The 13,423-nt window shown below is 37.1% G+C and overlaps 1 protein-coding gene across 5 annotated transcripts in view; it reads right to left on the bottom strand.

Annotated features, from left to right (window-relative positions):
- The window catches only part of LOC140153523 (E3 ubiquitin-protein ligase pellino homolog 2-like), a 69,056-nt gene extending 59,908 nt beyond the window's left edge, over window positions 1-9,148 (bottom strand). Inside the window, exons 1-2 of one of the 5 annotated variants that reach the window (XM_072176303.1) lie at window positions 8,877-9,148; window positions 8,462-8,641 (exon numbers count right to left, since the gene is read on the bottom strand). In XM_072176303.1, coding sequence (XP_072032404.1) covers window positions 8,462-8,493 — 32 coding nt within the window. In that variant the 5' untranslated portion in view covers window positions 8,494-8,641; window positions 8,877-9,148. The remainder of the gene's footprint in view (window positions 1-8,461; window positions 8,642-8,876) is intronic. The other 4 variants (XM_072176302.1, XM_072176300.1, XM_072176304.1 and 1 more) reach the window with 4 other exon arrangements.
- Window positions 9,149-13,423: the final 4,275 nt, after the last annotated feature.

Genomic DNA, 13,423 nt, shown 5'->3' with positions numbered 1-13,423 from the left:
CTCAGTGTACCACGGTGCATTTGGTCTTAGAGACACTTCACGCGTTTTCTCAGGAGCATGAGCATCAATTAGTGCACGAAGCGTGAGAGTCGTAAGATAAAACCATGGCATTCACGTCACTTGATTGATCTAAATCCAAGCAGTCGGAAACTTCTTTACGGAGAGTTTCCATGTTGATTTCACGAAGTTTCCGGAGTTGATAACACGTTTAGATGTTTCAGGTCGCGAAATCATGACATCAGATATCACCGCAGCGTGGTCAGATGGAAGTCCCCACTGAACATACGTATTGAATACATAATCATAGTGAAGGTCACGGGTAATCAGAAGATCGAGCATGTGTCCTTTGATGTGTGTTGGTTCTGTAACATGCTGAGTTACCCCCGCGGACTGTAAGATGTCATTCATTGTTCTGGTCCCAAGATCATCTGGGACATCCATATGAATGTTGAAATCGCCTGTGATTATCAGATGTTCGGAGGCACCAGCAGTAGATTCAAGTAGACAAGAAAAGTCACTGAAAAACTGCTTTGTAAGATTGGCTGATCCAGAAGCGATATATAACAATCAAGTTAACGACATCTTTTAGGCCGTTAGATATGGATAACTCAAGGCATTCAAACGAACTGTACTTGTGTGGTGTAATTTTGACGCCATACCCTTTGCGTAAGATGACACATATACCGCCACCGCTCTTTCCAGATCTGGGCAAATAGTGGATTTGATGGTCAGGAAGAGTATTTGTAATATCAGCAAGAAATGTATGATCACGCTCATCACCCTTCCACCATGCTTCAGTTATGGCAAGGATGTCCAACTTCTCATTTAAGATAAAATCACACACATCTGCAGCTTTTTCGATAACCGATTGACCATTCCATGTCGCAATACGACTTTTTAGAACAGGTTTTGATTTGCTTATTTGAGCGCCCGTTTCAAGTTTAATAGTGACCAACTCCTTATGACGATATTGTTCAGATTGAAATTGCTTGACCGGACGATTATTAATACACACAGGAATAGATCGTTGTTTTCCTTTACCGGCTCTACATCCTCTACGAGTTTGTTTGGCAATTTTCAGTTCTTTCAATAGATCCCATACTGGTTGCTTTATTCTACAACTTTTGTTCTTAATCACCGTCTTGCGTAATGAGTAGAGTGATTCTCTACCATACATGAAAGGTCTCATAATGTCAGTGAACTGAGATCAATTTTGATCGATGATTTCATTCACACACAGTTCAGCGTTGTACAGAATACTATAGCATAACATACCATATGAAAAATGAATTGAAGCGAAAAACGATTTTACCACGCAATGTTGTAGCTTTCACAATATAAAATGGAGCATTATAACGACTATTACTCACATAAGTCCATATGAAAAATGTACACAAGAAAAGTTCGACGGAAACAGTTAAAATTCGTAAAATTCACGGAGAACGATGTGGAGTGCAGCCACTAGTGACGGGCGCTCATTTGACCTTATTTGACCTGAAATTGGTTCTCATAAGCTCTCTAGACTTCTCCATAGTCCACTTGCCCATTGTGCAAACTCTTGCTATATTGCATTTAATCATAAAACTCTGATAAATTTGTATTAATTTTTGTACAATTGATAGATTGTCACGTCTGATCTTTTCAGTCACCATACTCCCCTCTGTTTGTTAGTGGACTACTGACTTTGGATTGCCGTTTATTGTCTATGGATGAGATTGTCTAAAATCTTCATCATTAAAAACTTTTTCATGGTCAGAAATTCAGTGAGAATCTGAGAATCCATTCTCGCAAAGATTCTCGTCAACAAAATTGCAAGAATCTAAATGGATTCTCGTAAATGTTTCAATTTATCATACAAAGTTATATGGCGAGAATCCATGGATTCTTGCAAAATTCCACTGGGAGAATCCAAAAGGATTCTTGCACTTGGTTGCGAATTTCTGACCCTGTTTTTTATTAATCAAAAATCAACTATGGCATACATGTAGTCTACCAAGTCTCAGATCGCATGTTGTTAAATATTTTACCTTTCTGCAATGGAAAAGTCGAAAATATAATTTAATAATCCTGTTAATCCAAAAATATAATTCTGAAATGTTGGGAAAACGGCAAAGTTTTCTTCATTTTAGCTGTCAATTTATTGTACAACACATTTTTTGCTAGAATCCAAATTGCTGGAGCATATTATTCACTCATTGGAATAAGAATATATGATGAGCCTCAATGAAAGCACAAATAAGTGTTAAGGGAAAATGCTGACCAATGAACAAATTTTTCATCCTGTTTTCAAAATGAAACTTGGAAGAAACAAGGATTTTGATAAATGAAATCAAAATATCAAATAATTGTTTACGCATACTTGACAGATAACGATTGGCTTCATTTACTCAAGCGCTATTTTTTAGTTTTATGATCTTGTAATTAAGATACCTGGTGATTTTATTGTCTCATTATGGTCAACAGTTTGGATTATATTTAATTACAAAGCACAGACACACGACGAGTATGCGACACAGCGCTTTACTTTGTTGTATTTTATTATCTTCGCTTGTGTTCAATATCGGGTAACTGCATTATACACATGTACCATTATGTCAAGTTTATGGAAATACTGAACTATATTTTTAAGGCAGGGAGAGAGGAAGGAAAGGCAGATATAATAAAAAATGAAACAGAAGACCGTTTTTAAAAACTTTGAAGCAAAGCCACTAACAAAAAAGTAGTAAAAAATGGTAAAATGCATAAATATTTGACACTCCGATTCAAAACCTAGAAGAGTGCATACAAAAAGAAAAGTGCATCAAACAGGAGTTCTGCATGCTTGATATTTCCACTACATCCTTGGGGACCGTTCACAAACACTTGTTAGGGGGACCTGATGCAAAAAGGGGGGGGGCCTGAAATTTTTTGGCCCTCCTAAGGGGGAGGGGACCTGAAAAAATGACCACAAATTTTCCTGGGAAATTGAGTTTCATGCTTTTCTATGGGGTTGACCCATAATTTTCATGTCAGAAAGGGGCCCCTGAAATTTTTGAGGTCTGTAAAGGGGGGCCCAGAAAAATTTTCGTGATGAAAATTTTTGCATCAGGCCCCCCCTAACAAGTGTTTGTGAACGGTCTCTACTGCTTCTGGTAATTATACAAGGTTGTGCAGTTCGCAGAAAACCTATCCCTGTCAAGTCAAGTGAGTGATCATTCCCTCAATTTATTCAACTACAAATTTGGTGTAAATGACAATTTGAATGACTTATGGTACCAATATACAAAATTTGTAATTTAGAAAGTAAAAATTTGTTCATGAGAGCAAATGTTGCGGGTGGGGTCAATAAAAAAAAAGAAAAGATTGCAGCTTACAAAATAGCAAGATTATTACCCTTTTTCATACTGAATGTGCATTTTTTAAGATGTGATGCAACTACCATAAATTTTGCAACATGCACAGAACGAAGTAGGCCTACTGGGTAGTACTGGCCTAAGTCCTGAATTTTTTTTTTTGCTCTTCACTTTTTCAAACCACCGGAAAAAAAAATTGGGTCAACCTTTTCCGACTGTTGGGGGGGGGGCGGCAAAATTGAATTTTCTTTCAGCCCCCCCGGGGTTGGAGCGGCCACGGTACGCCACTGCATTGGGTCACTTTCTCACAGTCTCATGCCAAGTTAGTTAGTATAATGTCACGCCTAGGACAGGTACAAATGTAGTATAATATCTCACGCAAAAAACTGGAAAATGAGTAAAATCTCACGAATCGTCAAAATAATTGCGAAAATGATCGAGTAGGGCTTTAATACAACATTGTGCAAATTCAGATCTACCAAAAACGTTTCAAAAGCGTAAAAAGCGGCCAAAGTTTAAAAATCTTTCCTGTGTGGCTTTTCACCCTTTTTAAACTTGGTCCCATTTATGAAAGTTTTTAAAGACCCATACTTAAGTCATCTATAGGCTACTTGTTGGTTTTCTTAGTTGTCAATGTTTATTTTGTAGAGCAAATGAATTAATGTTCGTGCGTAATTGAAGTTTTTTTTTTTTTTTTTGTTATAATGTATTTTGTAGCAAATACTCACTTTGTTAAATTCTTCATCGTCATGTGCGATTCTGTGCCTTATGTACAGATGTAGGGCCTATATGTAGCAGGTTGACACACAGTCAATTTGCTAAGTATATATAATACTCTACTACTCTTTATGATCACGCAATATAATAAAACATAAACCTTGAAATGTTTTTGATAATACATACTGGTAGCCTACGTCATATTGCACCGCTTTCGAACAGTCTTAAACCTATAAGAGTACATTGTTGCATGTAAAAATTAGGACTCATTCTTCATGTTAATACTACTTTACTAAATGGGACCAAGTTTAAAAAAGGGTGAAAAGCCACACAGGAAAGATTTTTAAACTTTGGCGCTTTTTACGCTTTTGAAACGTTTTTTGGTAGATATTAATTCTTTTTTGAGGTAAAAAATATTATTGCGCTAAGTGGTTCTTTGTAGCCATGCGAGGTGAACTAGTTGGATATCCATATTTCGCGGTTAATGGTGCTTTGTAGCCCTGCGCGGGCAAACTAGTTGGATATCCATATTTCGGGGTGAGTGGTTTTTGAAGCTCCGAGGGCAAACTAGTTGGATATCCATATTTCGCGGTTAGCGGTTCTTTTGTAACCCTGGGCAAACTAGTTGGATATCCATATTTCATGTTAGTGGTTTTAACGACCCGTAACCACCCCAATCAGCTGCATACCGCATCCAGCTATTTTATTTATCAAAATACTAGTTTTTTAATGCTATGGGTTAACAGAATTATTAAAAAAATTAATAGCTGAACCCAATAGTTCAGCCAAGGACTGGAAACGACATATTGATGACTTTATATAGAGTGTATTCAATAAACCCAAGGCGGAACGAGAGTTGCTAAGTAACCGCTATCCGAACCATAAAACACACATGCATGATCAGACAACGAGTATTCAATTTCCTCATAGCATCCCACGTTGTTCACACGTCAGTCGAATTTGGCGGTGTTGGTTTGTTAGCCCTCCAAGTTATAACATCGTTCACTTTGTGTTGAACATTGTATGTGAGCCTCGCTGTAATAACATAAAGATCAGTCTGATCAGTGTGATATCACAGAGCAGACCCTTGAGAGGGCACTTGGCTCATTTGCATGGCAGTCGGACTCTCCATTGTATTTGATCATTTGTGTATGGAGTGCAATGGCGACCCGTCATTGTATTTGTTCATGTGTGTATGGAGAGCCACTCTTGGAGCCCATGGGACTTAGGCTAGGTCCTCAGGTAGAGTCAGACGCTGTATGTACTAGAAACGCCTATTTTTGATTCTGCGTTCATTCAATGTTAGCATTAAATTTGTATTGCCCGGCGGCCCCGCGTAATGGAAAAACCTGAATTTGTTACATAAAAAGAAATGAAAATTAAAAAGGCAAGGTTCCACCTGAGTACATATTAAATGGGTGTAGAATTTTTTTTCAAATATATATATGAATTTAGACAAACATACGGGATATAATGAACCTTTGACATGACGCCATGATGACATGATTTTATTAGTCGTTTTATATATCACCTATACCGTGTATCATAATACCAGTATTTGTAATTTTATATTATATAGAACTAATATTTTGCATCATAAATGCGCAGTTCATATGCACAGACGATTACTAATCTTCACGACTTCAAAATAACATGTTACAAAGCAGGTAATAGGTGCTGGCCTTGTCCTATTGTACTTGTTCATTTGTGTATGGAGAGCTCACTGACCTGTTAATAGAGGTCAATGGAATAGCTTCTTTATGGGGCACCTCTCCATCGGTTTCAGGGGGCAGTTCATTGAACTCAGCGGGATTCTATTGCAAGTGCTTTTATATTATTACAAAACGGATCGTGGTTATTGCCTTGACAAACCTAATAAATAATTCATACCAGGGATGAATAAATCCAGGGGTGCGGACATTTCATTGGTTGCAAACCATCGGGATTCGATACAAGTTTGCGTTGTAAATGAATGCGTGAATAAGAGTGTCATCCCTTTGGCGCGATATTTGATTTCTGAATATACTCAAGTTGCCGTTGAAAATGCCTAAAAATCATCAAGATATTGCAATACTGTCTAAAGTGATGTAAAATTGTGGCACATTTGTATGATTTATCGCACATAATTTCTGCGTAGCGTGGAGAATCATTTACATAGGATTTTGGAGAAAAAATGTGATAATTTTAGGGAAATATAGAATGGCGGAAGAAACAAATAAAACATTTTCCTGGAATGTGTAGACCATACTCTTTCTGTTCCTATTGATTTCTATACTGAAATAATTCTTAAAATGAAGTTGTTGGATGATTTTAGTTGGCATTTATAGAACGTAAACATGTAGGCAGATAGTAGAGAGGGCACTCTATTCACGAGATTTCTTTCCAACGCCAAAATAGCACTAATTTTGGTGGTTTGCGAGTGAAGAGTGTCCGCACTATCGATGGACTACGTAATTGTTCAATAGGTTTTTGTAAATGAGCTAGTATTAGTGGGTAAGCTGTACATCTCTTTTGCATTGTTAAGACAACCACGCTAGGTTTTTCGATTATCGTACTATGCGTGTTTGGTCAAGCGAGGATAATTTGTAAAGCAGCAAGTAATGGTGAGGATGTTGCCCTTTTTAACTACTTCTGACTTTTGATTTAGCCCAAAATGAATCAATAAAATCGTGTATAAGATATTTGTGGGGATATTTGGGCGCTATTACAACAATTTAAATAAATGGGCACTTCTGGGTTGGATATATTATAGACTCTATAGAATTTAAGTATGATATATTTTCGATGGTAAATATATTTTCACTTTCAAAGTTTGTAGTTTTCATAATTGCAATTTCTTAATATTATATAAAAGGTGAGAATAAGACTATAAATGTAAGAGTATGGGATAATTTTGATTGTTAATAAATGCAAAGCGTGAAGTGTAGACATCAGCAATATCAGGGATTGCCGCGATTCTTGCAGTAGCTTTTATGAATAGAATACAATAGTGGATACAATAGCGGAACAATAGAGCTCTCTTACGGGCAAATAAACCTCATCGCGTTTTGCTAAATTTCACTTCTTCTTTTTCATGAACTAACCGTTATTTTTTTAAACTTGTGGCAAAACTTCGACCGAAGTTTTTAATTAATTTTCTAAAAGTATAGTGATAGCCCGGGGGCCACTCATATGAAGTTGTAAGCATCCGTGTGAAAGAAAACACGGATTTAGGGTGGTTTTGAAAAGCAAAACGAGGATCCGCGCTTAGGGTCTCAAAACACTCATTTTAGTAAAAGAAGGGGTGTTTTTTTAAGGATGATCCTCGCTTAGGGTAATTTTTTTTTAATTACCAAATTAACAAACATTTATCCAATTATTCGGCACAAAAGTGTGGTTTCTGAGCAATTTTACCAACCAGATTTTTTTTTAAATCTGAGCCGATTTCAACAGTGCCAATTTTCAGCTTAGGCCTATGATATCACTGTACCGACACACGCAAATATGTTTAGGGGCAAATTTCTAACCAATTCCTCGCTTAGGGTGTTTTTATAATGTCTATTCATAACCTCATTAAATATACGCGAAGCCTGTAATCCAATCAAAAGAAATTGATTGCCTGACTGCGCACTAATTGCGAGGTCATTAATAAATCACAATGACTCCGGGCGCGCAACAATGACTTCTGCGCGCGCATGCATAAGTTACGCGTTATGGCAACGCACACGCCTACGCGATGCCGTCGCGCTTCTGTGATTGGTAGCTCTTGTTGTCGGCGCGAATGTTATATTCGCCTGGTTGATTTTTTTGTAGGGTAGGTTACAACAAACTGGTTATAAACAGCGTTTTATGGCATAACATAAAATGCCATTTTGCTTTGTTCAAAATGTTAGATATGATGGTATCCTCGGGAGCCACCGCTCCCTCGGAAAAATACCTCAGCCCAAAACAAAACCCTCCGATTTCACACAATGACCTCAAAATAGATGGTGCGCAGTTATTATTGTCTAATTGTTTTAGGGGTAAATTTCAAAACAATTCCTTGCTTAGGGTGTTTTTATTTCAGTACAATCCTTATTTAGTGTTAGTTTCCTAGCTTAGGGTCATTTTGGAAAGTCAATTCACGCGGATGCTTACAACTTTTATACATGAGTGATCCCCCCGGGAGTGATAGTCGCATCCAGCGCAGCGTAACATTATTTTCAACGGTGTATCATGCGGTACATGATCCGTACATCATTCAAAAAATGCTGCGCCAAAACGGCAAAAGTGCCAAACTTCTCTTAAACATTTTAAATACCGGATACCGTACATACAAAACAAGACAAAATTTATGAAGCGTGGAGCTTTCAGACCAGTTGAAGCAACTAAAACATGAAGCGTTCAAAAATAATAGAGAACAGAAAAAAGGTAAATAAATAAAAAATACTTACAAAAGCGGCATTCTTTGAGTTAGGTACAACATAAGACAAGTAGATGAATTCGAATCTGATCAACAGCCTTTCACTCCAGCAACAGAACAATCCTTGCGTTGATAAAATATATTTTTCAAAATAAAACGTCAAATGATGTACGTCGACAACAGCAAGCAAGCAACACCAGATAATCTTGAGCTAAAATAAAAAATATAAACAAATCAATCGTGCGAATGCATGGCAAAGAAATTGCATGAAATGGATAAATAATACTGCCAGAGTAATGTTCCAAGCAATATCCAGCGAATTAGTCGTTTTACCAATATAAATACGAATCAGATGTATTCAAAAGAGTTGATTTTATTAGGGTTTACGACTCACAGACTAATCATCAAATTGAGTCAATCAACCCGGCCCTATGTTATGTACGTACATGCACACACGTATTTTCCAAGTATCGTACGTACGTAGTGCTGTTCTGACGAAGCAAAAGGTCTAACCTCTTTCTCGGCACATCACCGATTTTGGTGGATAACAAGGCGTTTGATCCCTGTGTTTTATTATTCTATATCATAATAGAATAGTGTGTTCCAATCCTTTGTATCCTGTCGAGAGGAGTAAGGAATATCATGATGATTTGCGGTTGAACTCACGAAAATATTTTCCAAGAATAACAAAATCATCCACAAACATCCATCCACTTTTGCTCGCATATAAATGGTCTCGTTCCCAGGATTTATGAACGTAGCATAAAACAGATCAAAAGATCGAAAGGAATTAATCAATAAAATCAATCATCAACTATTAATTTATTATAGTATAGTATTCAATAATAATAATAATAATAATAATAATAATAATAATAATAATAATAATAATAATAATAATAATAATAATAATAATAATAATAATAATAAAATGCCCTTTTAACCTGCAAGTTCAAATAAAAAACTTTTCTGCCCCCCCTCCACTTTGATTTAGGTGCAAGGCCTACGAACTTCAAGAGCCCCTTTGTTGTAACTTTTATGTAGGCCTAGGCCTAGGCCTGAGACTAGTATACCTAGTCTCAGGCCTATGCCTATAATAACACCCCTGTGTTTCAAGTCCCGGCCACGCTTTGCCCTCCGCTCTACCCAGCCCAGCCCACCACCAAGTATAGTCAGTAGGCCTACTAGGTATTTCCAAAGATTCTAAAAATAAGGATCTTTGCATGAATATAGGCCTACTATACTATCCAAATTATCTGAAATATCCAAATCATCCTAATTAGCCATATCCAAATTATCTAAAATACCCAAATAATTATCTGAAATGTAAAAATATCCATTAGGCATGTCCTTGATTTAATATCGGAAATATCCAAATATCTAAAATATCAATAAATGCAACTATTATCCAAATTATCCATAATATCCTTATATCCAGATATCTTAAATAGCTAAAGCTAATTAGACATAATTTTTGTCAGGATAATTTCCCGCACATAGGCCTAGGTGTGGGATTAGAGGTCATTACAGTCAGTCCACTCTGAAGTTCAAAGTACCGACGCGGACGCACACATTGTGCCGACTTTGAAGGCACGCATACCTCAGCAGAGACGCAGCACTGCGCACTGTTTACGCGCTGTATACGCGAGCGTTGTCACTTTGTACTTCAGAGTGGACAAACTGTAGAAAGCCAGTCAATCACCAGCCTTTCAACACCGCGTGTCCTAATGTGCTTTACCGTTCATAAACGTACCACAGAGACTATGCTTTTAAATGGCTTGATTGAAACATTGTAAACAATGAATGCTCTGCGAGCATAGTGAATGAACCATAATAAACAGGTCCGGATTTCAATATAAAAGTAAAAATGATGTTTATATAGCATCATGATTTTTTTTTTTTTTCATTTTAATTCCCTGTACTTAGATCTGGTGGTGGGAGAAAAACATGTGTACAAAAAATGGCCTATCCACCAGACCCCTTATATGTAAATTCAATACTGACAGTATTCAATATATAGCATCATGATTAAAATTTAAAGCCGTACTAGTAGTAGTATAGGCCCTAACTATAATAATGTATGATTTTGCTATTATTCAAAATGTTGAAATAATAGTAATATTAGTAATAACAGCCGGGAAGGATTGCTATCCATTAAAGCTGAAATAAACGGAAATCCCATGGCCATCATATTAAGCTATATTAAACATGCAGTTCTATATGGGAAGACATAAAGTCATAATAAAAAAAAATATGACTTTTATGTTGGGGTTTCCTCTGTTGACCTGCAAAGATTGGCCGGTTCCAATAGGGGCATGTATAAACCCCGGGGGGGGGCACTCAACACAAATGACCATACGGGTATGCTCCCCGGAAAGACCCCCTTTTGGGTTTCTGCAGCTCCGAAAGACCCCTATATTTGACCAAAATAAAGCTCCGAAAGACCCGTGATTTTGATAATTTCAGCTCTTAAAGACCCAAAAATTGCTCATTCCTCATATTTCTTGTTTTTTCAGGCGATTTTCAACCAAAAAGCCAAGAAAGACCCTTGATTTTGACTTTTTGCAGCTCCAACTTAAGACCCCATTTTACTTGTTCATAGCCCGGTTCGCAGCTCCGAAAGACTTACCGGTACGCCGTCAGCTCCCAAAGACCCACCACCTCAAAATTCCGGGGGAGCATACCCACCAAAAATTTTTGATGTGCCCCCCCCCCCCCGGGGTATAAACATTACAAATAAAAAATCAGGTAGGCCAATGAAAAAAATCATGACCAATTTCATAATCATTTAAATGGCGGCATAAAACATTAAGGTGATTAGCTGTGATTTGAGGTGCTGAATTCAAAAACGTTGGTTATCACACTCAATTTATTTTACAATTTTTGGCGTATTGACCCTGAAAAATTAAATTCAAAATGGTTCAATTCAGAGGATACATGCATGAGAAATATATAATAAAAGAAAATAAACTTATTTTGTCGGCAAAAGGTGCTGGATTCACTGGACTTCTAGAAATTTTCTCCAACCCGATGTCAAAAAGAAATCTATGCCACTCACGGTTAATGATGTATATTTTGGTTTCTTTTTTAGGACATAAAGGGGGGAGGGGTCAAAAAAAAGGGGAACAAAAAAAAATCCACTCTTTTTTAGGGGGATCAACCATTTTTTGATGTCCGAGGTTCCAACTTTTCCACTGCCCCCCCAAAGGATTTATGAACACTCCTTTGCGGCCTATTTTGTATAAGGCCTTGACCTAGGCTACCCATTGAATTTCATTTTTTAAGATCAAGACGCCAAAAAAATTGAGCGAACATTTTTGAATAGAGCACATCACCTGAAATATGTATATTGTTTATAGTAGGGGGAAGTGGGGCAAATTGGCCCACCTAATGTCCCATTTTGCCCCACCAGATTTTACTCGGCTATAATACTAATACCCGGCAACTTGCGACAAGTGACCACAACAAAACATAATGTACATCGCCAAGAGTCTAGTAGACTTACGTTTCACAAAAATTGGTGCCGGTCGGCTTCCGGCTTCATTATTTTATTAAGGTGTCTTTAAGGCGTCCCATTTTACCCCACTGCAACATTTTTCTGTAACAGAGGCTGGGGTAAAATGGGACAGCTGGGGTAAAATGGGACGCCATTGATTTACTATGGGACTTTTTTTGTTGGGGCAAAATGGGACAGTTTGAGTTAGCACACAGTAAATCAATGGCGTCCCATAATCCCATTTTACCCCAATTTGGCATATTTCTAAAAGAAAGCTTATCTTATAATTCATTCGAAGAAAAAAGTTACAATTTTTGTCTTATTTAATTGAAAGGGTAGCTTAGAAGTTATTTTTTAATTTGAGAAACACTAATCCGGACCATTGATTCAGATATTGAGCCACAAGTCGTGACCTCTGCTTAGACATGACAAAAAAATGGAATACTTATTTTGATGTGTTAAGCTTACGGCCCTCAGAAGTTCCTGTTTAATGAAGAACGGTACTTTTAAACGGTTTGAAATATAAATAGACATTATATCAAAGTTATTTTGTTGCAAAAATGGACAAAATTGGACTATTTTAAGGTATAAAAGTATTTCCGAAATCACTGTCCCAAATTACCCTGTGTCCCAATTTGCCCCAAGTTACCCTAGCTTCCGCATAAAACATGAAATGAACCACGGCTATGACATAATGTGCTCCAAGAGCGCGGTTGCTTGACAAAATCTCAAATGATCGAGTCACTGCGGCCCTACTTTAGTTCGACCCTGACTAAACTCGTCACAAATTTATTTATCTCCTCTCTCTCTCTCTCTCTGACTCTCTTTTTTTCGCTCACTCCTTGAATTTTTGTGAAGCTAGAAAGAAGGAAAAAGAAACGGACACAGTCTGAAAAGAAATAAGCAAACAAAAGTATATAATATAATCCAAGAACAATCCAATCAAAGAATAATTACCCTGCCTTAGCCCTGCCTATAATTATATATAATATACAAACAACTTGGTTGTATTTTATAGGGTTTGCTTGCTTGTTTCTTTGTTTTTCCCAGATTACATTATAGTGTGAAGGTAGTAATTGACTATTAATAGAAAGGGTTTTTCCTAATTCTTCACAGTTTATAGTGTTGTTCTGGGCTAGCTAATGTGCTTACAGTCCAATTCCTTCAAAGAAAGGGAAATTGCGAACCAGAAATATTTTATGTATCAATGTACTACTATACTGCGCAAAAAAAGTATCCTTACACTTGAAAGAAGGGTCCTGATATTTTAGAACTGGGACATGTTTGGGTAGATTTGTTTGTTTAGTGGATGCGCTGTCTCGTCCGGCACATTGTGACGCCCCATTGATTCCAGTGTGACTTCGAGAAGCAGAATTGCCACGGACTCTGGTTTCATTTGAGAGTGGTGAATGCCTAATTTATACATGCCTTTAATTTGAAACAAAAGGAACAAAAGAAAACTAAGCAAAAGAACTGACAAATAAAATGAAAGTTATC

The sequence above is a fragment of the Amphiura filiformis genome, chromosome 5 (genome assembly GCF_039555335.1).
Source record: "Amphiura filiformis chromosome 5, Afil_fr2py, whole genome shotgun sequence".
Lineage (NCBI taxonomy): Eukaryota > Metazoa > Echinodermata > Ophiuroidea > Amphilepidida > Amphiuridae > Amphiura > Amphiura filiformis.
The sequence above is the reverse complement of the archived record's forward strand: the minus strand, read 5'-3'. Positions and strand labels throughout refer to the sequence as shown.